Source organism: Orcinus orca, chromosome 1, assembly GCF_937001465.1.
Source record: "Orcinus orca chromosome 1, mOrcOrc1.1, whole genome shotgun sequence".
Lineage (NCBI taxonomy): Eukaryota > Metazoa > Chordata > Mammalia > Artiodactyla > Delphinidae > Orcinus > Orcinus orca.
This window is the reverse complement of record NC_064559.1, coordinates 203,924,362-203,950,406: the sequence shown is the minus strand read 5'-3', so window position 1 is coordinate 203,950,406 and position 26,045 is coordinate 203,924,362. Positions and strand designations below refer to the sequence as shown.

The 26,045-nt window shown below is 54.9% G+C and overlaps 1 protein-coding gene across 1 annotated transcript in view; it reads left to right on the top strand.

The window, feature by feature from the left end:
• The first annotated feature begins 3,232 nt into the window (after nt 1–3,232).
• DISP3 (dispatched RND transporter family member 3) overlaps nt 3,233–26,045 on the top strand; it is a 52,399-nt gene continuing 29,586 nt past the window's right edge. The window contains exons 1-3 of the mRNA XM_033432935.2: nt 3,233–3,492; nt 22,969–24,067; nt 25,005–25,224. Coding sequence (XP_033288826.1) covers nt 22,972–24,067; nt 25,005–25,224 — 1,316 coding nt within the window. The 5' untranslated portion in view covers nt 3,233–3,492; nt 22,969–22,971. The remainder of the gene's footprint in view (nt 3,493–22,968; nt 24,068–25,004; nt 25,225–26,045) is intronic.

Genomic DNA, 26,045 nt, shown 5'->3' with positions numbered 1-26,045 from the left:
TAGTTACTCTATTCCTTGATGGGGGGGGATAATGGAGAAATTGCTTAATCTACTGCACTGTTAAAAATGAACACCCCATCCGTCACCATATACTCTTTCCCTTAGCTGCTTAAACATTTAGTGGGAGGACTTGATCTGCACACAGTCCCCCTCGCCAGGGGTGGGGCAAAGAAGTGAGAGGTATTATGGTCACCTGTAGGTCACTCTTGCCCAACAGGCAAGAAGAAGAAGGGGGAGGGGGAGAAGGAGAAGAAAAAGCAGCAGCTAATATTTATTTAGAGCTTTCCCATGGTCACATAGCTGCTAAGGAATGGAACAGAAATACGGCTTTACTGGGAGTCGTGGAATCAGATGCTGGGCTCAGAGGCTCTGCTTCAGACATGGTTGGAGAGAAAATAGAAATAAAGGGATAAGAGCTAAGGACAAAGCAGCCCTTTATAGCTCCAACTTCTTACAGAAGAAGGCCTTTCAATTAGTCGTGAAGACAGAGAACAGGGGAAGCAGCTTATCGGCACCAAGAGGCATTTAAATCAGACCCTGGGAGAACTTCCAACAGACATCACTGGAGTGGGGGGCCAGGGGAACGTAGAATCTCATTCTCGGCAGCCCTGCAGTTGGGTGGATCATTTGACTATCGGAGTCATCTTTAATTAACACCTGGAGGGAAAGAAGGCTTCAGGGAGGGGCCCGGAGCTTGGGCAGGGATCTCTGAGTCCAGCATTCCCAGGCCCCTGTAAACAGGCATTCTCTCCTGCAGGCAAAACGTGGAGTAGAGGGCAGGGGGGAGTCCGAGGATGAGGCTTTAGGAGGGGGATTCTTGTGACTTTCCACACCGGCGCCAGCTTCCGCTGCCACCACCAGTTCCACTTTATGGCAGGCATATTTCAAAGGCCTAGTTCCATTTGCATTTTTAAAACCCCGCTGATGGCCTGAGAAAATTGCATGCTTCCAGTGTTCCTGGGTACCACACTCCCACCTCCTCCTTTACTCCATCGGGCCTCTGCCTCTGGACCTTCTGTTCCCAGAAGATCCCACATCAAGGGCTGACCAAACCCAGCCCCGCCTGGAGATCATCTGGAGGTCCCAGGAGGCCAGGGAGGACTCCAAGGAGGGTGTGGCCGAGGGGCCACAGCTATGACCTGCTAGACAGCATGAAGCTAGGACCCAAATCCACTAAAAATAGTTCCCAGGGAAGTGAGGGCTGTGTCCCCAGGCATGGGCTGAGGGGGACACACGGAGCACATCAATATCGCTCCCTGTGGATTTGTCCAACTGGGAGGAACAGTGAATGAGCCCTGGAGAGCTTTGAGGAGGCTCCTGGAAGCAGCCAATGGAAAAGCGTCAGCCATTCGCCCGCAGAGAAAACCCTTTGCTCTCAGCTGGGCTTGGGAACACGCTTTTGTGTCTCCCTTATAAACAGATCTTCTCCTGGTTCTCCTTCCTCCCACCCTCTCCCATGGTGCCACGTTCTCTGCCCTCCCTCTGGGATGTGGCAAGAGAGACTAGACGTTTGCAGGGCCATGCCGAGTCTGTTCCTCCGTGCGCATGTGTCAGATTTGGCCTCTGATCTGGGGGCAGTCACACACGTGCTCTCCACTTCTCAGGAAAGGTCTCCTGTCTCTCTCTCCGCTCACAGCTCAGGGAGGCACCCTTCACACAGGAGCTGTCCTAAACCCTAATGTCTTCGAGGCCAGATGGGACCCTGATAGATTTGGCCAGCCTGGCAGTCGTTCCCATGACGATCTTGAGTACATAGAGAGTGAGTGCCAGGGTAGGGACACCGGCTCGGGCCATTCGCTTCTGCATAGATGAGCTCTCAGGGCATCCAGAATCATAAACGTCCATGTGTCCGGTTGGCAGCCAGCCACTGGGAACAGCCCCCAGGGGCTGCACACCAGAGAGACAGAGCAGGGATGGAAGGTGAGGAGCAAACAGAAGCTCCACTCAGCCCTTCCATGTTAGAGGTGCTCCCAACTCAGTTTTCCTCTTTTTTTTTTTTTTTTTTTGCGGTACGCGGGTCTCTCACTGTTGTGGCCTCTCCCGTTGCAGAGCACAGGCTCCGGACGCGCAGGCTCAGCGGCCATGGCTCACGGGCCTAGCTGCTCCGCGGCATGTGGGATCTTCCCAGACTGGGGCACGACCCCATGTCCCCTGCATCGGCAGGCGGACTCTCAACCACTGCGCCACCAGGGAAGCCCCAGTTTTCCTCTTTTAAAAAGAAAGGCTGCGGCATGGATTGAGCATCCGTGTGTGGGTATGGGGCCTGGTGTTTCATTTTAGAATTCAACCGTGTTTCTATCTGCCCTGTAAGCTGGGAACTTCCTAGAGACAGGGGTTGCATTTCGACCCCCTCTCTATTTCCTCTGTTCTGCTCTCAGCACACACTGAGGATGTATCGTAAACTCCTGGCTCACCCCTCACACAACAGTAGCAATGGCCTCCCTTCGTTCTGGCTTCTATAAGTAAAACCCCTCCATCCGGCTGCTGGGGGCTGGCAACCGGTCCTCTTTCAAGGCATCCCCCTTGGCTCTCCCTGGGTGACACCAATGCTAATGTCCTCTGAGTCTTTCTCTCCTGATGGAGAGAAATGAGCCAGGCAATAATAGCCTTGGCTCCCTGGCCCCTTCTCCTTGTGGCCCGCGAACCAGGGATATAGGCAGAGCGTGTACTAAGGCTGGAGGGATGCCCGGTCCCAGGCGCTGGCATGGCTCTGGGCTCTGGTGCCAGAGAGATGAATGGAGATGGGAGGAAGGGACGGCGCCAGGAACCTGGGCTTGGCAGCTCCCTCCGGAGGAGACCTGAGGATGCCCTCCAGTGTCCAGGAGGCTGGTGACCTGCCAAGGCCGGGCGGACGGGGAGAGAAGCGCGGCTAGGAGAGAGGTGGGAATCTAGGAAAGGGGGGGGCGGGGCAGGGGACCCTGTCAGGGCCGTTTGCAGAGGCGGGGACTGACCCACAGGGGTCGCTGCGCCCCTCGCAGTCCCCGCCCGCAGGCTTTGCGAGCCCGGCTATACCACAGCGCGGCTCTCGCAGGGGGTGCGGCGGCCTCCGTGGCGCCTGGCGGCGGGCTTTGGAGACAGCAGGGAGCGGCGGAGTGCCAGCCTTCGCCGGCTACTGACTCAAAGCCGGGCGGCGCGGAGGCCGGCGGCGCCAGGGTCTGGGGGGCGGTGTGGCCCCAGAGCCTGCCCTGCACACCCCCACGCCCCGTGGTAGGAGCCCGGACCCAAACAAAGGCGGGCGGCGAATAAAAGGCGGCGGCGGCGCAGCGAACTCCCGGTGCGCGCTGGGGAGCGAGACACACAGCTGGCTGAGCGCGGTTTGTGCGCTCTGGAGCGGAGCGGGGAACGCCGGACTCCTGCAGCTCCGAAGAGCTTCTCCCTGCGACTCCCGCGAGGGGACAAGTCCGCACGGCAGGGTGGCCGCAGCCCTCGGCCCCCTACGGCGCGCCTCCCTCCCGCGCCCGCGGCTCAGCCAGCTCAGCTTGGCCAGCCGAGGTGAGTGCGACGGCCGGTGGGCGCCATCCGGGTCGGGGCAGGGGGATGCATTGCTCGGAGGAGGGGGGCAAGCCCTCCGCGCCGCCCCCACCCCGGCCTGCGCGGCTCTGTATGTGAAGTTCTCCCGCTGTCCAGCCAGCCCGGGATGCGGGCCTCGGACCCTCCGGGAAAGCCGGCTGGTGGGGCGCAGAGCCCAGAGCTATAGCCCCCCGCGGCCGAGCTCCCTCCTCACCAGCTCCCCGCGGGGCCCGAGCAGCCTGGGTCTGCACCAGCCTGTTTGATGCCCACAAACGGCGAGGCTTCCGACCTCTAGTCCCCTGCTAGTCCCTGCGGATGGATGACTGATTCCGGAAAAGTTGAGCATCAGTCTGAAGCCGCCCGGGATCAGTCTCTCACCCCAGCTGGAGCTCAGGGAGGGGACTGGAAAAGATAATGACCTCCTCTCCATCCACTTTCTACCTTAGCGCACTCATGCTCTCGACTGGACCTTCCCGGAGTGCTGGGGCCCAATTAACCTGGCAACCGGTCCAACCGGGCGCGCGGGAGCTCTGGGGCAGACTGGGTAGGCTCTGGAAGCTGAGCACTAGAGGGTCTCCGGGCCCTGCTGAGAACGCTAGTGAGTGTGGAGATGGGGTGGGCAGCCAGCAGTGGTGGCGCTGAGGGTGTGGGGAAGATTCTCGGCGCGAGTGGCGCCGACTCCTGGGAGCAACCCCGCCACTGGGAGAACTTTTCCAAACTCCCTGGGGGGCCCGCAGCTGGGCTAGGAAGGCACCTCCTAGGAGGCGTCCTTTCCTCGGCCCCTCTTTGCTCCACAGTTGGCCCCAGGTTCCTCTTGAGACTGGGCGCAGGTGCCCGCCCGTCCACGCCCGGGGTCAGTTCCGCGGACAGCACCTGGAGGCGGCCTTGGAGACTCACAACCCCCGCGCACGTGCCCACGGGCCCAAGAGCACACAGACCCACAGTCCCTGCACACACTGACACGGGTCTACCCGCAAACCACAGACCCGCAAACAATCCCCACAGATTCATAGTCCACTCACGCGATATACATCCACCCACACTCCACAATCGGCACATGGAGGGACGATCCACACGCACGTGAACAAACACAGATCTTCCCACAAGCACCAGCAAGCCGAGCAATATCTTCCCTCGGGTCCTGCTGTCTCTGGACACCTGACTGAGCCTCAGACTTCAGAGCTCACCTCCGGGTGCTCACAGAGATGCCCAGTGACTCACAGAGCTACTCAGGCTCCCTCCCTCAGCCTCAGCCCTCCCCCCCTCCCCCCATGCACACACACCCTTTGAGGGAAGCAGCGGGTCACAAAGAAAACCCTCCCCCCACCCCAGTGCAGACTTGGTCAGGAACCAGGGTATGTGCCAAATGGAAGGAGTAGCCTGGCCCAGTGGAAGCGGCAAACAGAACCCCAGCCTTACAGAATCTTGGTATTGGGCTCAGAGACCATTTTTCTCAGCTCACCACCCTCATGCCTGCTCCCCTTTCTTACTTCAGACAAAGCTCCTGCAGCCAAGGTCCACATCCGTCTCTCTGCATAGTCTTTGCTCGCACTTTCTGTCTCTCTGTTTCCCTGCTCGGTTCCCTCCCCCATGTTTATGTTTATCTCACTCTCTCACACACACACACACACACACACACACACACACACACACACACACACACACACCTTTTGTCTTTCCCAATTCTTCTTTCCCAGCTGCCTTCACTCTCTCCCCAACTTTCCTGCAGCCGGGGTCTGATCCAGTCGGTCTTTGCTCCAATGTGGCCACAGCTGACCCTTAGGGGGAGCTGACTTCATTCCCCCAGCAGAATCCACGCCCCCATACGTCTCTCTTTGGAAGTCTGACCTTCCTCCCCATGGGGAGCTTCTGCCCCCTCCCCGGGAAAATCTCCAGGGCCAGATGACACAGATCCCTCACAGTCTCTCCAAGGGGCCAGGATTCCTCAGTTCTGGAATCGGGGAAACTGAGCTGAGAGAGGAAGAGCCGCAGAGTGACGTAGTGGAAGGAACGCTGGAGTGGAAGTGGGGAGCGGCGAGGCAGATCCTAGATTCAGCGTGGCCACAGGCTCCCAGTGTGTCCGTGGGCAAATTCCCTTCTCTGAGCCTTAGGCTTCCCCATCTGTACAAGGACAGGGCTGGTTGAGGTGACCTTCAAGGGTCCCAGTTTGGCCCTAATAATGTGGGACACTGGCTTTCTCCCGAGTCTCCTTTCTCCTGAGTGTGGGTGGGATTGAAAATTGTGATTCTAACCCCAGAGTTTATGGTACCTTTCCCCTTCCTCAGAGCACCCACCACCGGTGAAGGCATCCTGTCCCCTGAGCAATGGATGTTCAGATGATTTCCTTTATAGGACCAGAGATGTCGAGTAATTTTCTTGAGGTCACGCCACTGAAGCACCACCTCCACTGGGGCATTGATGCTACTGTCAGCATATCCTCTGCATGAACTGGTTGTGCTGGTGGCAGCTTGGTGAATGAATGAATGAGTGGAAGGGTCAGGACTAAAACCTGGATCCCCTGCCCCTCGGAATCTTGGAATTATGGTTTAAGCCCTTTTCTCTGATAGTTTAGACATGTTTCCCTTGTCTCCTCATTTCCCCTTCCACTCACCTGGTCATTCAAAGGCGGATGGAATTGTCTGAGTCCCTTCCCCCCGTTAAGGCAGACTCTGGGCTGGTTGCAAATGGCCACAGAGAAGGGCTGGCTGAGAGCAGCCTTAGAGACCATGCCTGGTGGGTAGAGGCTTGGCAGTCAACGCCAAGTCCCGAAGACTCTACCGAGTAGGCTGTCCACGGGCAGCTGGCCAGGATCTGCAGCCGGGTGGGAAGACACTCATCGCTGCCGTTTGGCTAAGCAACCACTTCTCACAACCCCACGAGCTGGGTACTGCGAAAATCACCTCTACCGATGAGCGAAGCGAGATGCTGAAAGATGAGGTGCTTTCCCTGAGGGTAGTCAGCCAGCCCGCTCTCAGTCATAACAATAGGTGCCCCAGGGCTTCCCTGGTGGCGCAGTGGTTGAGAGTCCACCTGCCGATGCAGGGGACGCGGGTTCGTGCCCCAGTCCGGGAGGATGCTACGTGCCGCGGAGCGGCTGGACCCGTGAGCTGTGGCTGCTGAGCCTGCGCGTCCGGAGCCTGTGCTCCACAGCGGGAGAGGCCGCAGCGGTGGGAGGCCCGAGGTGCCCCCCGAAGGGTGGTGGTGGCGGCAGCAGTGGTTGATAATGACGTTATTGGTATTGATCATGATGTGAGCATTACGATGCTTGGAAACTCAGTGATTTGCCTCTTTGGTTCCCTTCCCCCTCGTTGAAATTGCTCCCCACCCGAACCTCTTATATTCCTCCCCCACCTATACTTGGAGAAACCGAGAGCTTGGACAGTGAGGCAGGGGTGTCTGATCATCTGTCACTCTTAGCCAAGGAAGAGGGCTTGTCATCTGAAGTCTTCCTTCTCTTGCCCACCCTTCCCACACCTGAGCACGTCTCCAGCCAGAGAAGCCTGGAGCAGCGTCAAAGTCTGTCAGAACACCCTTGCAAGCTGGGTTCCAGATGCAAAGCCCAGGGAAAATAAGTAAAGAGGGCAGGGTTGGCCCGAAATAGAAACACGCACCAACTCACAAATATGCATGTTTTCCAAAAGTTGCATTTCACGGGCAAGACAGCGTTGCTCACGCTCCAGCTGCTCGACTAAGGCCGGAAGCAAGTATGCTGCCAGGACTGGTCCAGGGAAGGTGGCAGAGCCTCCCCCGCGAGCTCACTCCCTGCCTGGCCCTGGGAGGCCAGACGGCGCTCTGTTCCTCACCAGCTGGAAGGTACACAGGTGGGAGGACTGAGATCATGTGTCTCTGGTAGTCAGAGCTCTTTGGAAATGGGCACCAAGCAAGGCTGATGGCCTTGGTTCCTCTGCCTTACAATGGGGGCAGCAGGCTTGTAATTACAGTCCTGATAATAACAGCTGTCATTTGTTGAGCACCTACTATGTGCCAGGCACCAAGCATTTACACGTGTAAATGGAAGGGGTCACTTAACCTCGCAACCATCTCATGGCATGTGGATTTAATATGAGGGGAAACCAAGGTTCGGAGAAGTCAAGAGGTCTGCCCAAGGCCACACAGCTAGAAGGGGCCAAGTTGGGGTCAGATTTTCATCTGAATGAAGCAAGAGCCCCTATTTTGCCCAGTACTCTGCATTGTTTCTGCTATTCATTCATTCATTCATTCAATACATTTTTTTTTTTCAAGAAACCCACTTATGTGATGGTTTTCAAAAGAATGTAAATTCATCTGCCGGCTGGGCCAGGGGGAAAGGGCGGACTTTAGCTCTGGCCATCCCAGGATCAGTACTCCAGGCTTCCAGGCTGGGGCTGGAACTGGGTGTCTTACCTCTGCATCTTGGGCTGTGTCCCCAACCATGAGAGCCCAGACCTGTCTGCCTGGGGGGGTGGGCTCAGACGGGAGTCCCGCTGTGAAGCCTGGACTATGAAAAACAATTTAACTCCATAAGAGGTTAGGGCTGCGAGAGGCCTCTGCAGATGGGGAAGTTACTTCAGAGAGGGCAAGTGAGTTGCCCAGCATCACACAGCATGTTGGTGGCAGAGCCTGAATCTCAGAATCCCAGGCTGGCGTGCCGTGTGGCCAGGCTGGCCTCCTTGAGTATGTGGGAAGCGTCCACATGGCCCCAGTGAAGGGGATTGAACAGGTGCAGGCAGTAAACCTAACACTTCCCTTCCAAGCACAGAGGTGAGATGCAGCTGGTTTCACTGCCAAGCCCTCTCTTCCGCATCCCCCCTGATATCAAGACTGACCCTGCTGACCTGCCCAGGTCCCCCCCGTTGGTCACTGTGAACAACAGCACTAACAGATACAGAACATTTGCCATGTTCCAGGCACAGTGCTAGAAGCTTGACGTGGGCTAATTGGTGTAATCCCCACAACGACCCTGCAAGGTAAGTGTGTACTTATTCCACTTTGCAATTGAAGGACCCAGGCTCGAGAGGTCGACTCACTTGCCCAAGGCCACACAGCTAGGAAAGAGGCATGCGGAGCCCCGCAGAGCCCCTGCTAGCAGGTTTACTCTGGGGGTGAGGAGGGAGAAGGTTTGGAACCAAAGCCAAGGGGACGGAGGAGCTCGTGGGCAGCAGCAGCCTATTTATATCCCACCTTTAGGCCTCGTCACACTTGCTGGCATCGGTGCCAGCAGAGGCTGACCCTCTGCCAAAACCTGGAAGGAAGAAGCCCAGCGCAGGGTCCTGGGACCAGCCCCTGGGGGACGTTAGCGAAGCATAGGGTCTGGGTATGTTTCTCCCTGAACTCAAGGGAAAGAACCCGCTAGGCATGTGGGACTCCCAGAGATGCCCTTAGTCCTGGCGTCCTGCTTTCTCTTTGCTCCTCCCTCTGAGGGAACTAGACTGGGAATCTGGGCAGTTTGGAAAGGGCCGTTGGGTGGAAGATTTGAACTTGACCACTGGGAATGAGGAAGTAGTGGTGACAGTGGGAAGGACTGGCTTGGATTTAGATATCAGCAGGTACCATCCGGGTCTCTTATAGGGGGCACTCTCTGGAACTAGGGAATGCTGTCCTGGGATACAGTGTCCAGAGGCTTAAATCTCCTCTACCAGAAAAAGCCTTCTCCTTAATCCCCCATCCCACGAGTGTCTGCCTAAGCAGCCCCACTGTGCGCCAGACATGCAGAAGTGGGAAAGCCTCAGTCTCTGTCCTTGTAGAGCTCCCCAGAGTCTCCCATCCCTGCCCCAGCACCGCCTACCTGGACCAGAGGTGATGGATGGTAAGTAATAGCTCACCCAGGTCCCCCACCAGAAGTAGAAGAGGGACCCAGGTGCCCTCTGGGGCAGGAGAACATGATCCAGGCCAGTGGTCATTTCACAGTGAGAAGGGAATTTCCTGTGGGTGGTACCTGCAGTACACTCGGGTGCCCTCCCCAGCTTGATGTCTTGGTGGGAGAGGGGGTACGGTAGGGAAGGCTCATTTCCGCCCAGCCATCTGCTTGAGGCATCCAACACACATACTAGCACCTGGACGGTGCGTCCTTTGCCAAACCTTGTTAGTAGAGGAGACGTGACTGCCCGCTGGAAGCCACTCCTGTCATGAAGGAGAATGTGGTGATCTTGTCTCGGAGGAAGGCAGCTTAAATGGGGTCGGAGTTGGAACAGCTGTGGCAAACTGGAGTTCCTGGGGTGTTTGGGGAGGAGTATGTGTTTCACCCCGCCCCCTTCCCACTGTATTGGCCTTTGCGCTGTCCTGGAGGATTTCTCGTGTTCTTAGTCGAGAGGGTCTGCCGGGTGATCACCCCAATGATAACGATGATTATCATAGTGGCTAACGTATTTTGACTGTTTACTACCTGCTAGGCACTGGGCTTAGGGCTTTATAGGTATTATCTTATTGCATCTTCATACCTGCTCTGTGAGAGAGTTACCACTATTGTTCCATTTTAAGGATGAGAAATGTGAAACACAGACTGAACAGCTTGCCAGTAAGCCGCGGAGACAGGACCCAAACCCAGGCAAGCTGGCCTCAGTGCACGGTCATGACCACCGTGTGATGACTGTGGCTCGTGCTTTGGCCTTTATATCAACTTGATTTGGGTCCTTACAGATGAGTATGATTGAAATCAAACGACCCTTTGGATCCTTCAGTAATCTGGGTAATTTGTACATATGGGCTCGGTCTGCGTCCTGGTTGACAGGGTGACGTGGATTGACCATTGGCTCCTTGACTACCAAGCCACTGAACAGATCACTTTTTGGATATCCAGATGTGGGCAACATCTGGCAGACTGGCAGGGCTTTTCTGGCTTCATCCAGAAGTTTCCCCTTTTCATCCCGTGTAGACACAGCTGGGACTTGCATACCTCTGGACACGATCGTATGTGAGAACTTTCTGTTTGAAATATTATTTGCTGGTTTTATAATATCATCTTGTGACTTCACAAAGGCAGGATGCTGGGTTTGGTTCCTCTCTGCAACCCAGGCCTGGGAGACATTCAGCTAAGCCAGAGAGAAATCAGGCTTTGATCTCTCAGCAGCCAGAAGAAAAGTAACCCCCTTCCCTTCTCCAACTGGAGAAGCTGGGAAGAGGCTGGCTGGCGAAGAGCCTTGTAGGTTAGTAGCTGCTGCATGTTCCCTGCAAGGGTTCCTGACTTGGTGACCTGGTCTTCCAGAGGCTTTGAGTGGATGATCCCAGAGTAACAGAGCCAGAAATTCGTGATAAACAGGGACGAGTCAGCCAAGAGGCACTCTTGGGCATTAATGCTCATGAGAATAGATCTGGGATGTGAAGGTTCATGGAGCCTTACGGAGGAAAGGAGCTCAAGACACCACAAAGTTAAGATAATGATGATTTAACAGAAAGTCCTTATTTTATATAGCAAGCACCAACAAGTGAATGAATGAAGACGATGAATGAATGAGTGAATGAGTGAATGAATGCATAAACGTAGAATTGGTGAATGGGGCCGAGAGACTTTGACAGCCAGGGCCTGGATTTGGCCACCACTGACACCAAGTACTGACAAGGCAAAGGATTCTGTTCTTGTCCGCTGGAACACCCTTCAACTCAGAGTCAGGGAGACAGAGTCTGAATCCTTGAACCTTGCCCTCTCACTGCATATCCCACCCCACCCCGTTGTGCAGGGCCCTCTGGTCACCGGGCTCCTCTGGCTCCTGGCCGTGGCAGGGATTGGAACCCAGGAGACCGCAAAGCTGATGGAGGCTGCAGCCCCAGCACCCCGAAAAATCTGCAGCCCTCTTCACCTTCCCAGCTGCTTCCCTAGCCCTAAGCCACCCCGTCTTCTCTGTTATCACACTTCTGTGTCCTGGCTTTTTGAGGACTCCAAATGACAGAACTAGGAAATACCTGAAATCTCATTGAGTCCAGCCCTCCCATTTTATGGAAGGGCAAACTGAGGCCCAGGAAGGAAGAAAGACTAGCCCAAGGTCATGAGCAAATAGGAGACTGAGCCCTATCATCGTGGGAGGATTTGAGGGAAGTTCCCATGAGGCCTTGGATAACACTGCATCACAGAGCAGGGTGGGGTGGGACAGAGGGGCCCGACATTCTGGAGCCCAGGCGGCTTCACTGGGTCTCTCCTGGCCTCTGAAGCAGGGCCAGGAGCAACAGTTCTGAGTTCCTGGGGCCTTGAATCTCCCAAGCATTTCATGGGAAAGGCAGCAGAGTTGGGGAGGGGTGCTACTTGGGGTCTGATCTTCATCTTGGACCCTCTGCTCCGGCAGCTGAGCTCCAGCCCTCTGTTCCTGTCTCTGTAGGCAGCTACACCATCATGGAGGGTGGGCTGAGGGCCAGGGTCAGACTCCCCACCCTGCCAGGGGCCTCTCTGCTGGCCCCGGCTGTGGAAGGGCTCTGAGTGCAACTCCTGGACTGACCCCTCCCTCCCAACTATACGCACCTGCACTGCCAATCAGCAGGGTAGCCAGGAAGCACTTCCCCATGCAGGCACGGAAGGTGCGTTTCCACCCGGCCAACCAAGATGATGAAGTTGGATGTCACCCCCTGGTGCTTTTTCTCTCCTCCCTTCCCAGGAGCCAGGGTTGTGCCTGTGGCCAGAATGACTCCTGGGGGCAGAGGCTGGGCGGGGGGATGGGGGGCAACATGTGCACACACCAGTGGGGATTGGGAAGGCAGACTCTAGTGAGAGTTTTCCAACACGTGAGACTCAAATAAAACCTAGTATAATGAGACGAGTACTGAGCTCATCAGAAGTCAGGTTCCAATAAATCCCTTTACTTCTTTTAGCCTCAGTTTTCTTGCTTGCAAATTGGAAATAATTCCTAAGACTAGAAAACCTATATGAAAATCACCTCCAAGCTGTAAGTTGCTACAGAGATGAAGCATCATTCAATCCCTCAGGATGAGAGGATCAAGGATAGGATCAAGGCTATGGCTTAGGGACACGAGAGCCCCAGCAGTCGCCAACGTCTCCTTGCTGAGCTGCTTCCATCTGGGGCTGGCCTCCTTGGCCTTCCACGAGCCCAGGCAGCAGGGGCTGGGGGAGCCCCAGGTTCTCAGAAGGGGAGATCTGTCCTAAGCCTTCTCATTTTCTTTCTGGGCAGTGAGGGTGGGGATACAGCCCCTTTCTACAGCTCCATCCCAAACCAGTCGTGGTGGCCCGTCGGTGTGTCTGAGCACTTTGCGTGTCTGCTTTCTATCTTTCAGCTTCCAATTAGCCCTCGAGCTTCGCTTTTGTGGTATGGGGCCAAGAAGAGTCTTGGAACGTCCCCAGACCCACAGATGTGGTCTGGGTACGTGGGGGGAGAGGAGGGGTAGTGGTCTCCGAAGCTTTCCTCAGAGCTAAGGACTGGCAGGTTACCACCTGCTGTGTCCCAGCGAAGCCGATGGCACCCAGCCAGCACACTTTGTTCGGCTGTTCCTGCTTCTTGGCTTGATGATACATCAGGACCCAGCCTGGGTGTCCCCACCCCCATCCAGTTATATGTTAGCTTCTGAATAGGGATGAAGGGGAACCCCTCCCCTTCCTCTGCCTCCCCCTCTTGGGCAGCAGCTAACAATCAGAGGTGGAGAGTTTAGAGAGCATCTCTCCCAACCCACGGTCTGACAGATGGGGAACCACCCACCCAGAGATGTTAAGTGACTTGTTCTAGGTAACACAGCAGGCTGGTGGCAGGGCAGGTCCCTACTCCCAGCCTCCAGGGCCACTGCTGCTGCCCCAGGACCCTCCCCCACTGACGCCTCCTGTCTCGCCCCTGGTCTTGAGCTCGCAGGAGGAGCCGGCTGGGGCCGGAGAGGAGATGCAAGGGGAGTTGTTTTACATATTTGTTAATTGGGTCTCAGGGAGAGAGAAGGGCTCTGAGCTCGTCAGCCAGGAAGGAATCCCATTTGGCTTTTATGGCCATTGTCATTGGTTGTATTTTGTGGGGATCTTTTTATTTTTTATTAATCCAGTGGTCTGGGGGCTGGGGAGCTGACCGGCTGCTGGGCCCCGTGGGCCCTCCTGCTCCCACGAATTCCAGGCAGCAGCCAGGACTTGGGACTGGGGGTGGGGGAGAGGTGGTGGGAAGGGGTGGCCTGGACAGGTTGACCAAGGTATGCAGTGAGGATTTCCAGGAACCTTCTAATCCTTTGGGTGAGGGGTGTCTGGGGCCCTGGCTGAATTTCACAGGCTCTGTAAGTATCGCTGGGTTTATTAAGCTTTTTTTTTTTAATATTAATTTATTTACTTTTGGCTGTGTTGGGTCTTCATTGCTGCACGCGGGCTTTCTCTAGTTGCGGTGAGTGGAGGCTACTCTTCGTTGTGGTGCGCGGGCTTCTCATTGCGGTGGCTTCTCTTGTTGCGGAGCACGGGCTCTAGGCACACGGGCTTCAGCAGGTGCGGCACGCGGGCTCAGTAGTTGTGGCTTGTGCTCTAGAGCGCAGGCTCAGCAGTTGTGGTGCACAGGCTTAGTTGCTCCGCGGCACGTGGGATCTTCCCGGACCAGGGCTCGAACCCGTGTCCCCTGCATTGGCAGGCGGATTCTTAACCACTGAGCCACCAGGGAAGTCCCCAATTAAGCTTTTATTGACTTTTTCTCAGAAATGCAAGACTGCTTGGCGGGCAGGGCTGATGGGTCTGGGCTGTGAGGCCTGAGTTGTGCAGGCGGAACAAGGTGGGGAGGGAGGGGACAAGAGTGGGTCAGTGAGTGGAATTCCCTTGGGCAGTGGAGCACAGTGGCTAAAAGGATGGGCTCTGATTCAGGCCTGCAGAGGCTCAGATCCCAGCCCCACTCCTGCTGCCTTGTAGAGCTGAGGCTGGATCAGACAAGGCGTAAACAAGTAAAGCACCAGTGACGGCACACAGCAGTGCTCGGTGGATGGGAAGCCCCTTCCTTAGGGCCTTCTATTTTCTTTCGCTGCCTGTGCCACCAGAAAGAGCTGGGTGGCAGATCTGGACGGCCTGTGTGTGTCCTTTCTCTGGACATAAAGTACTATTCCTGGCCCAAATGGCATCATTTCTCCCCTCCCCATGGCTGAAGGAAGGGGTGCTTGGAGGAGTGAGCCCTGGCCAGAAATCCAGGAGCCTGAGTCCATCCCTAGAGCCGGGGGTAGGACAAGCCTGAGGAGAGGCTAGTGTGAGCCCCAGCAAGGGGAAGGCCAAAGGCAAGGTCACCTGCTGGAGGAAGCCACTGGGAATAGGGGAGGGTGGCCAGGGCAGCAGGGTCTTTCACAGAATGGTCCTGGAGTACCTGCAAAAGAATCACCTGGGGAGGTGGTGTAAATAGATTCCTGGGCCCCATCCCCTGAGCATCTGATTGATGGGATCTAGTGTCTGGCCCAGGAGTTTGCCTTTTAACAAGTGCACCTGGTGACTGCTCCATATTAAAGTGTGAGGGCCGACGTAGCAGAGAATAGAAAAGTCAGCTCCAGCCAACTGGTAGACCTGGCCACGAGCAGGGGCCAGGGTTGGGGCTCTTCCCATCTTTGAAGCTCATCATGACCATACTAGCTGCTGTGACTCGGCCAGCAGGGTGTCACCACCCCATTTTTCAGATCAGGAAACTGAGACTTGCCCAAGGTACCCAGTTAGTGGCAGAGCCAGGGTTTGAACCCAGGGCTGTCTCTCCCCCTCTCCCCCAAAATCAGGCCCTGGTGCTCTTAATACCTGACATCCCTCTTAGTGTTTGGGGACCAGTTCTGTTCCACTGAGCCCACCAGAGATAGAACACACAGAAAGGGGGACGCTTAGGCCGTTGTGACCATTAATGTTGGGTTCCTCTGGTGCTGGCTGGGATGTTTCCCCGGGTGATATATTGATGAGATCAAAGCTGGTTTGCCTGATATATATGGAGCTGTTGGGCTTCCGAGTCAGTGCCCACAGTTTCCTGGCCGGCTGTCAACCTGGGGAGGCCAACCGTCCTTCCTGTGATCCGTCTCCGTAGCCTGCCCTTCTCTGAGAAATGAGGCGCCTGGACGGGCTCACCACAGAGCCCCTCTCCCAGATCCCTTCCCTCTCCCACCCGACCTGGACTCCCAATAAATAAGCCCAGACTTTCTCTGGGGGCAGAAGTGGTCATGTACCTCCCTCTTCCTGCGTTCTGTTGGCAGATTTAGCCGATAGAATGGTATTTCTTAGGGGGCAGGAGGTCTAATGGGGAGTAGGTGCAGGTGTTTGCTTCAGCTGCTGCTGTGAAGCCAGATTTCTTCAGGGCTGGGGCAGGGAGGATGGGGGTGATAGATTTAGGGTCTTCTTGTTGGGGAAAAGGCTCAGAAAGCCACCCAGCCACACTCCTTCCTCTGTGGATTTGAAGGGTATTCCCTGTCTCTGTTGCCATTTTCATCTGAGATTCTGGATAGGACCTGGGGCTTCTTGAGAGAAGAGTCCAGGAGGATCCTAGGATCCAGCTGCTGGGATGGGGCTCCCTGCTTCACCCCCACTTTCCCTCTGGGGAAATTATATTAGTGGGGGGTCCTCCAGAGAAACAGAACCAATAGGATGTTGATTAGGTAGAGGAGAGAGAGAGAGAGAGAGAGAGAGAGAGAGAGAGAGAGAGAGAGATTGAGAAGAGTTGAGGCATCCCGACATCTGCAGCTGGCAAGCTGGGACCCGGGAGAGCTAATGGTGTAGCTTCAGTCTGTGTCCAAAGGCCTGAGATTCAGGAGAGCTGATTATGTAAGTTCCTGTCTGAAAGCCAGCAGACTCGAGACCCAGGAAGAGCCAATGTTTCAGTCTGAGTCTGAAGATTGGAAAAGACCAATGTTCCAGCTCAGGCAGTCAGCAGAAAGCGTTCCCTCTTACTCAGCCTTTTTGTTCCATTCAGGTCTTCAACTGATTGGATGAGGCCCACCCACACTAGGGGAGGCCGTCTGCTTTGCTCAGTCTGCACATCCAGAATCATGTTTGGTCAAATGTCTGGCATCCCATGGGCCAGTCAGGCTGACACACACTATTAACCGTCACATCCATGCTTTCCTTGAAGGGAAGGCCAAGCACCCAAGGCTGGTGGAGACTTCCTTTGCATCATGCCCTGCACTGCCTGTCACCTACTAAAAGCAGAATTGCTGAGACCTGCGTGCTTTCAGGTCTTACGGGGATGCTACAGGCTTGCTAAAGGGCAGTGGGTTTCCTCAGTGAGTATTTACATCTTAGCTCTCAAGGAACTCAAAGGCTTCTTGGAATGGTGAAAAGAACATAGGCTTCGGGCTTCGTAGACCTGAGGTTCAAACGCTAGTTCCATGCCTTGTTAGCTGTGTGACCACAAGAGAGTCCCTTAACCTCTCTGATTGTTTATTACTCTGTAAGATGGGGATGCTTATAAAGCCTCCCTTGCAGGGCTGATATGTGAGGGAAGGTGCTTGCACATGGTAGGTGCACAGCTAATTATTATGTTATGATTCTCTTCCTGGGTGTCAGTTTCTGCATTGAGCCAGTTGGGTTTCCGGCTTCATCCCTTCTGTGTGATTTTGACCCAGTTTTGTTTTGTTTTGTTTTTTGCGGTACGTGGGCCTCTCACTGTTGTGGCCTCTCCCGTTGCGGAGCACAGGCTCCGGACACGCAGACTCAGCGGCCATGGCTCACGGGCCCAGCCGCTCCGCGGCATGTGGGATCTTCCCGGACCGGGGCACGAACCTGTGTCCCCTGCATCAGCAGGCGGACTCTCAACCACTGCGCCACCAGGGAAGCCCCTTGACCCAGTTTTATCACCATGTCTCCAATGTATCTGCATCCTCCTGGCCTGAGATGGAGTACTCAGGTATCCAAGAAGAATTTGGAATTCTGGATAGCAGGCACATAGCTGGGGCATATGGAGGCTGGCAGACTCTTAGAAGATGGGGTATTAGGATTTAGGACAGTGACGCCTGGTAGGGACCAAGCCCTCGTCTTTCCTTTCCTCTCTTCTGCACCTCTGATGAGCTAAATTCACCAGAGGGCTAGATCCATAACCAGAGAGTGGAGAAGGGCACAATGTCCCCACTGCAGCACATCAGGAGGAAATGGAGCTGTTTGACTCAAAATATCTCATTTTGAATTTCTGCCCAAATCTCTCAGCCCAAGAGTAGGAAAATCAAAGACCCCAAGATGTTTCCAAGAACCAGAGCTGAACCAGGGAGGCAAAATACCCCTAGACGGGAAGAAAACGCTGATTAGCTCCTAATTACCATTAAATTATATATACATATACGTGCTTTAAGCCGAATCTGCAAGGCTAATGTGATCCTTTTATTACATTTTAATAGTCTGGCTGGGATGGGGAAATGAAGAAGGAAGGGTTCTGTTACCCTTCGTCAGAAGGAGGGAAGTTGTAAACAGGGATACAGGCAGCTCAGGCATGGGGCCACATCCCTTGGAGGCTTTCTGGAGAGGAGCAGAGCCCCGTGAGGGGCTGAGGGTGTCTGAGACAATACCGCCTCCCGCCAAAGCCCCGTTCTGTCTGGATGGGGAAGTCCATCTGGCTTGTGACTTGAAGAATGCCTCTTTCCTCGACTTTAAAAATAGCTTCCCTATGTTGGCTCTTTGGGTCCCCATGTCATCTTCCCCAGGCCTGGTTATTCCCTAGGGCTGCCAAAAACGGCCTCCAGAATCTGGTGCCGGAGCAGATAGAGCACTCCTTTGAGCCACGTGTCCCAGCTCTGCCATTGAAACATGACCTTGGGTAAGACCCTTTGCTGGGCTTAGTTTCTAAGCGGTGAAAATGAAGGAGTGGGATCTGGTGTGCTCTGATGGCCCTTCTGAGTCTGATAAGACAGGATCTACTTCCTGGTCATTTTAAAGACTCCTCTGTCCATCTCAGGGGAATAGAAGATCCCACACTCACTCACTCATTGGGCATTTGCCACCTCCCGCTCTCCCCAGGTCCTTCTGCTTTCTAACCAGGATCTTTCTTGCTGCAACTCTCCATGTTGCCTCTCCTTGGAGGACAGAACCCTCCACCCTCCCATGCCTGTTATAGTAACTCCTCAAAGAGTTGAAGGCTGTTAACAAAATCCCTTCTACACACACACACACATGTTCTATTTTTAAATAACGTTTGTTTCTGATTCTAAAAGTCCAGCTGTACCTGATCATTGTAGAAAAATTGGAAATAGACAAGTATAAAGAAGAAAATAAAAATCACCCATAATCCTCCCAGACAGAGAGATAACCACTATCAATGGGGTTTTTTGTTTGTTTTTTGCGGTACGCAGGCCTCTCGCTGCCGCGGCCTCTCCCATTGCGGAGTACAGGCTCCGGACGCGCAGGCCCAGCGGCCATGGCTCACGGGCCCAGCCGCTCCGTGGCATGTGGGATCCTCCTGGACTGGGGCACGAACCAGCGTCCACTGCGTCGGCAGGCAGACTCTCAACCACTGCGCCACCAGGGAAGCCCTATTAATGGGGTTTTTTAATGCATATATATGTAGATTTTTTTTTCTGTTATAAAATTGGGATAATGCTGCAAATGTGGCCTTGGGTTGCCCCAAGCCTGGCCCTTGAAATTGGGCCAGGTTCTTTCTTCTGAGGCTCCTCAGGGTCTGCTCTTCCCTTGTAGGCTGCTGTCTCATTTGCTTTTCTCAAGAGGAGGGAAACCATGTTCCAAGGATGTGTGTCCACCTTGGTTCATGGGCCCCCAGAAGGCCCAGAGTTTTGACTGTCTCTGAGTGTGTGTGTGTGTGTGTGTCAGAGACAGATGGAGATGGAGGGAGAGAGCAAACCTGTCGGTCACTGAGCAGGGGCACCCTAAGGGGAGATCATGAGGGCAGGGTGACAGTCCCCTGTGATCACAGCCCTATTTTGGGCTCTTTGTCTGAGTCAATGAGAGGTATTGAAGGCACCATCAGCTTAGTGAAGAGCTCCAGCATGGTGCAGCTGGAGCTCTTCACTAAGCTAATCAATTCCCATAATTTGAGAAAGGCAAACACATTTGCGATTTGCTGCCCATCCTGGGAGGGGCTGCTGAGGACAGGGTTGCCAGCTGAGGCATTGGTGTCAGACCCCAGCTGCCAGCCGGGCCTCCCTTGGTTTGGTGGAATCTCTCAGATTGCACCCACCCTCCCCTTGGCCTGCAGACTAGGGCTTCTCAGAGAGTCTGGAGGTGTCAAAGCTGGAGGGACCTGGGCTTTTACCATCCCACTGCCAGATGGCAGAGACAGGGTACCAGGAAGGGATGGGACACGCCCAGGGCCACACAGACAGCTGGAAGCTGAGCTGGGTCTGGAGCCATGTGTCATTTCCCACCTGGCAACTTTCCTTTTCAGGGGTAGACTGAGAAGGCGGGCATGGTGGTGGAGGCGGGGAGGGGCGTGCTAGACAACTCATCAGGTCCACTTCCTCCTCTTCCATCTCATCCTCTCCAAGATCCTTCCCACCCCAGGCAGGAGAAACCATACTCTCTGCCCTATGCTTACACTGTTTGGTGTCTGACTGTCCTCTGTCCAGAGGAAAGTTCTACCTAATATCAAACCCAGCTTCTTCAGAGATTCCCTTTCCTTCCTTCATTTAACAAATATCTGCTAGGCACTAACGTCCCTCCCCAGAGTATTTTAGGCCACAGGAACACAGCAGGGAACATGACAGCCAAGTCCCTGCTCCCTTGGCGCTCATGTCCACCGAGCTGTGGGGCTCTCACTGGGAGGCAGAATGGGTCACTTAAATCGAGCAAGTACAGCCTGCAGGGCACAGAGTCATACATATGCGACAGGGCTCCACTGCAACTGTCCAGTTACTGTTGCTATGGAGCAAACTGTCCCAACACTTAGTGATGTATGACAGCTGATATATTATGTTCGTGGATTCTGTGGGTTAGGATAGGGCAGGCACAGGAGAGCGTGGCTTAGCTCGACTCCACGGTACCTGGTCCTCAGCTGGGAAGACTAGAAGGCTGGGGGAAACTTGATGGCAGGGGGCCCAGAATCACTGGAGGCATTTTCATTCATATGCCTGGTGGTTGATGCTGGCTGGCAGCCAGGTTGTCAGCAGGAGCTCCCACATGTGGTCTCTCTGCATGGGCTAATTTGGGCTTCCTCACAGCATGGTGGTGGGGTTCAAGGATGAGTGTCCCGAGACAGCCAGGTGGAAGCGGCATCTCCCTTTTAGCTAGCCTCAGAAGTCACAGAGCATCACTCTGCTGTGGCCACAGCCCACCCAGATTCAAGGCAAGGAATGCAGACATTACTTCTTGATGGGAGAAGTCTTAAAGTCACAACATGAGAAGAACATGTGAGGTGGGAGATATTGTGGCCATCTTTGGCAAATACAATGGGCCCCGTGGGTGTTTTAGGAGTTCACAGCCTTTGGGGAGAAGCAGAGTGTTAAAGAATAGTAGCTGTCATTTCCTAAGCACTTATACCTACCAGGCACTGTGATCAGCCTGCTCTGTATATCATCTAGCAACCTCGATGGTGAGTACTGTTAGCCCCGTTTTGCAGATGGAAAAACTGAGGCTCAGAAATGCTACACTGTCTGCCCTAAGTCATACAGCTGGGATTTGCACCCAAATCTGTCTGCCTCCAAAACCATGGCTCTTAACAATCTGCTACACTGCCTCTCCCTCCCTGTCCCTAAGTAGTTTTTACCCCCGAAGTGTGGTGAGAAGCTTAGACAAGTAGCTTGGGGGTGGGGGGTGCGGGGTGTTCAGATCTGGGAAGGCTTCTTGGCAGAGGTGACACTTGAGCAAGGCCTTGAAAGATGTTTTAAACTTGGACATCTGGGGAAGGGAGTAGCATTCCTGATGGAGTAGCAATGGGATAGAGGGATCACACAGGGAGTGCTGACATGACTCGGGATCCTGGTCATAGACCCACTCACACACCAACACATTGTAAACTGTGCCCTGGGCAAGGCAGGCTGAGGCTGGCGGCCAGTGGATGAACTTAGTCCCCAGAAAAAAAATGCAAAATTGGCCCCTGTCCCTTTCCACCGTATTACCATCAGCTTCCTCCTTCAGCGGCTGGGAATGGGGTGGAGGTTCCCCCAATCCCCCACCTCCACATGCAGACCTGGGTTTGCCCTTTGGAGATGGGGTGAGTCTGAGCTGCCTCTGGTTCACTCCCACGAGTTTTTGCTAAAGCAAATTGGGCCTCAGTGCAGGTAGCGTCCCCTCGGCAGGCTTGTGTTAGGGCCTCAGAAATGGGAAGTTAAATGTTTGCATCCGTAGGAATCTCGAATATTACAGAAGCAGTTCCCACCCCTTCCAGGCCTCTCTCCCTTTCAGGTCTTCCTCTCCTACCCACCCTCGGCACCCCCTCCCTCCTCTTCTGTCCCCTAACTCCACTCTCCTGTCCCTCTCCAGTTTTCATCTTTCTCTGTCTTGCATCTCTCCCAAGTCCTGTCTCTCAGTCTCTGTTTTCCTCCTTCTCCTTGCGCTCTCTCCTTCACTCTCTTTGGGCTGAGGGGAGCCCCCTCTCTTCCCGGACAGACAGTCTAATTGAAGTGGAGCATTCTAGAGAATGTTAATAGGAAAGACAGCATTAATTAGCCAGCGCTGGCATAATTAGCTTCCCCTTCTCACTGCCTGGCCTCTAACTGGATAATGAGTCTCTCTCCGTCCAAACAGAGGGCAGGCAGGACAAGGGGACGGGCCATGCCCGGGGATGCCGGAAGGCCTCTTGCCTTTGGACCACCCTGCTGGAGTCCTCAGGCTGCCCTCTCCTGCCAGGCCCTCCTGCTGCTTGTGCCCACGTCTTGGGGAGACAGATGCCCGGCCCCTGTCTGTGCCTAAAGGTTTGACGTCCCTGGAGCTGCATATTAAGTGGTCTGAGCCCGACAAACAGTGGCCACAGCTGCAGTGTCCCAAAGAGGGGGTGGGGAGCTATTGAGAGTTCTTGAGCAGAACTATGACAGGCATCTAGCCCTGGAAGAGCCGCATGGGCACTGGCTGAGCACATTACAGTCCCCAGAGAGGAGCAAAGAAATCTGCTCAAGTGATAATATACTCCACAGACTGAAAGTGCTTCCACCCTTGACACGCCCCACAGCCATGTGAGGCAGGAATGGCCACCTCTGTTTTACAGATGAAGACTGAGGTTCAGGATGCAAACTAGGGTCTGACTCCGAAGAGCATGCTCTTTCCCTTCTACCCTGATACTTTTGGATGCCTTTACAGTTGCTCGTTAAATAAAAGTGATTGCAGCAAAGTCACACCTCACATTGGCTTTGAGTTCTAAAATCAGAGGATGCAGCAAAAATTGGCAAATCATACATCGTCAAAATTCCCCTCGAATATCCCTTACACGGCGAGGAATTTCTCTTCTGTTTGCAACTGGGCTGTGATTCTCCTTTTTCTGTGACCTTGAAAGCCCTGATCTAGCTGGTAGATGGGCAAATAATAGGATTTTTCTTTCTGTTTTGTACACATGTGGTTGAATTCAGTTAAGTGCCTGCTTGATGCAATTCCATTGTAGTATTTGTCTTGGTTATGAGTGGGCAGTGTTAACGCTCAGGGTGGGTGACTGCAGCTACAGGGCACCATCCTCTCCTTCTCTGCAGCCTGCTGACCCTCTCCCTCTCCTGTAGGCTATGGACCCGGAGGATGACCCCTTGCTGCAGGATGTGTGGCTAGAGGAGGCGCAGGAAGAGGAGGAGGAAGCAACGGGTGAGGCCTTTAGGAGGGCCCAGAAGCCGGGGCCCCAAGCTGGGGCAGGGGGGCAGTGTTGCTGGCGGCCCTGGACCTTGCCCTCCCGGCCCCCAGCGTCAGGCTTTTGGAATACACTGGGCTGGGCCTTCACCAATCCGTGCTGTGCGGGGCTGGTGCTCTTCCTCGGCTGCAGCATCCCCATGGCTCTTTCAGCCTTCATGTTCCTCTACTACCCGCCGCTGGACATTGACATCTCCTACAATGCCTTTGAGATCCGCAACCATGAGGCCTCCCAGCGTTTCGACGCCCTCGCGCTGGCGCTCAAATCCCAGTTTGGGTCCTGGGGGCGCAACCGGCGCGACCTGGCCGACTTCACTTCTGAGACGCTCCAACGCCTCATCACAGAGCAGTTGCAGCAGCTACATCCAGGCAATCGCTCACGGCCGGCCACCCGGGCCCCGTACCAGGTCCCTGCCGCGCTGCGGCTTGGCCCAGGACTGTGGGACACCTCCACCGCTCAGAAGCCAGCAGCCAATCGGAGCGGGCGTCTTCGGCGAGCGACTCCACCCCTGGGGAGCCTGGCAGCCAACCAGAGTGAAGCCCAGGTGAACCAGGGGCTGGACAAGAATGGGCGGCGCCAACCCAGCGCCCCTCCCCCCACGGCGGCTGCGGCCAATCAGAGCCGTGCCCGCCGCGGCGCTTCGCGTTGGGACTACTCACGCTCCTATGTGAGCGCCGACACCCAGACGCACGCGCACTGGCGCATCGAGCTCATTTTCCTGGCGCGTGGCGACGCAGAGCGCAACATTTTCACGAGTGAGAGGCTGGTCACAATCCACGAGATTGAGCGCAAGATCATGGACCACCCGGGCTTCCGGGAGTTCTGCTGGAAGCCCCGTGAAGTGCTGAAAGACCTGCCGCTCGGCTCCTACTCTTACTGCTCCCCGCCCAGCTCGCTCATGACCTACTTCTTTCCCACTGAGAGGGGTGGCAAGATTTACTATGATGGCATGGGCCAGGACCTGGCCGACATCCGGGGTGAGCAGCCCTGGGTGTGGGTGGGGTGGGGCCTGTAGGGACCAGGTCTGAAGGAGGCTGGAGGCGGGGCTTGTAAGGGGTGGAGGCTGAGGGTAGGTGGGGCTTGTAAGGGAAGGGGGTGGTTAATGAGGCTGGGAGCGGGGCTTGGAGGTTAAGGGAAGCCTTGATTCTTGACTCAGTACTTTACAGACTGGTCGGAGGATGGGGTCGGAATTGGCTGTGAGGTGGAGTCAGGCTGGAGCTGAGTGCTGGGCAGTGCTGGGGGCCATCATTGAGGAAGGGCAGGGAGCTGGGGTTGGGTGTAAGATGGGATCTGAGGGAGTTAAGGAAGGTTTGTGTGCACACCTGGATTGAGGGAGACTGGGAGTTATGCTGTGGCCAGAGTTAGGCTTGGGGTGGGGCTTGGGCGTGAGGTTGGTTAGAGGGAAGGTGGGGTGTGGTTACAGAGAACTGGGCATCTGGAGAGAGGCTGGGGTTGCAGGAAGATCAAGGTGCATTAGTTTGAAGTACGTTAGGGATGGGACTTGAGAAAGGATGGGGAGGGGCCAGAGGTTGGCTGTGGAGGCGGGGCTTGGGTTTGCCTTTTAAGGGGCACATGGGCGGGGTTCTAAGCAGGTGGAGGTGGGACTGGGATGGGAAGGAGTTACAGGACTGCAGAGACTGAGCCTTTGAATTAGGTGAGGTTCAAGCTGAAATGAAGGTGTAAACTTAGTGGGAGCCGCCTGAGCATATCTGGGGGGCTGCTCCCCTTGGACAGCTGTGATTTCTCTAAACCATCCGTTCTATTAGAGACAGTTGGAGGTAGCCCAAGCTGGGACAGTTTTCCATTTCCTCAGAAAGGGGGTGAGGTGTTGAGGAAGGCAGGATGACCCTGATGGAGGGTTGTTGGGAGCTGACCCACTGAGCTCCTTGGACCCCTTGACCTCTGCCCCTGCAGGCTCCCTAGAGCTGGCCATGACTCACCCGGAGTTCTACTGGTATGTGGACGAAGGCCTCTCTGCAGAAAACCTCAAGAGCTCCCTCCTGCGCAGCGAGATCCTCTTTGGAGCGCCCCTGCCCAACTACTACTCGGTGGACGATCGCTGGGAGGAGCAGCGGGCTAAGTTTCAGAGCTTTGTGGTCACCTATGTGGCCATGCTGGCCAAGCAGTCCACTAGGTAGGCAGTCCAGCTGCACCCGGTGTGTGCCTGGCCTGTCCTTGTTTGTACCAGGAAAGGGCTGTATTAGCATAGGGAATTGGTTTCCAGGTGGTTCTTTTCTCATAAACCCCAGATCCCCTTACCTGCAACCTTTTCCCTAGGAGATCTTTCTTTTCAGATCAGGGGCAGAGCCAGATACATCCTCATCATCACTCTGACAGATGAAAGGACGCTTTTCCTGATCAGTGCTGATGGTTTAGTGAACATGACAGCTTTGGAGGAACTTCTGCCCTTGAGGTCTTTGGTATTGATTTTCTCCTGAGGTGGTGCTAGAAGGCTTTGTGGAAAGAGTATTGACCAGGGCATAAGGAGTTCCTCTCTGCTTCTACTATCCAGGGAGATAGTGGGCAAGTCACTTCACTTCTCTGGGCCTCTGATACTGGTAAAACGGGGATGATGACTCCTGCTACCCTTCTGCAGTCATTAGGAGGAGACGAACTAAGAGATATGAAAGAGCTTTTGGGTAGTGGGTGCTTTGATCATCCTCCAGCCCTTGGGATGTGTGTCTGAGAATACAACTGGGCCTCTCGCCACCAGGAAAGACCATTGGATAGCTCATCTGTCAGTCCTGCAGGGCAGTAACTCCAGTGCCTCTTGGTCCTCTGCCCTGACAAGTCATCCCCCGGCACAGGAGGAATGAATCTGACTGAAATACCCTCGTTCATTTATTGAGCAACTACTGTAATAATCAGAGCTAACATTTATTGAGTGCTTACCCTGTGCCACACACTGTTCTGAGCCCCTTATACACACCATAAGCATCTTAAGCATATTAAGTT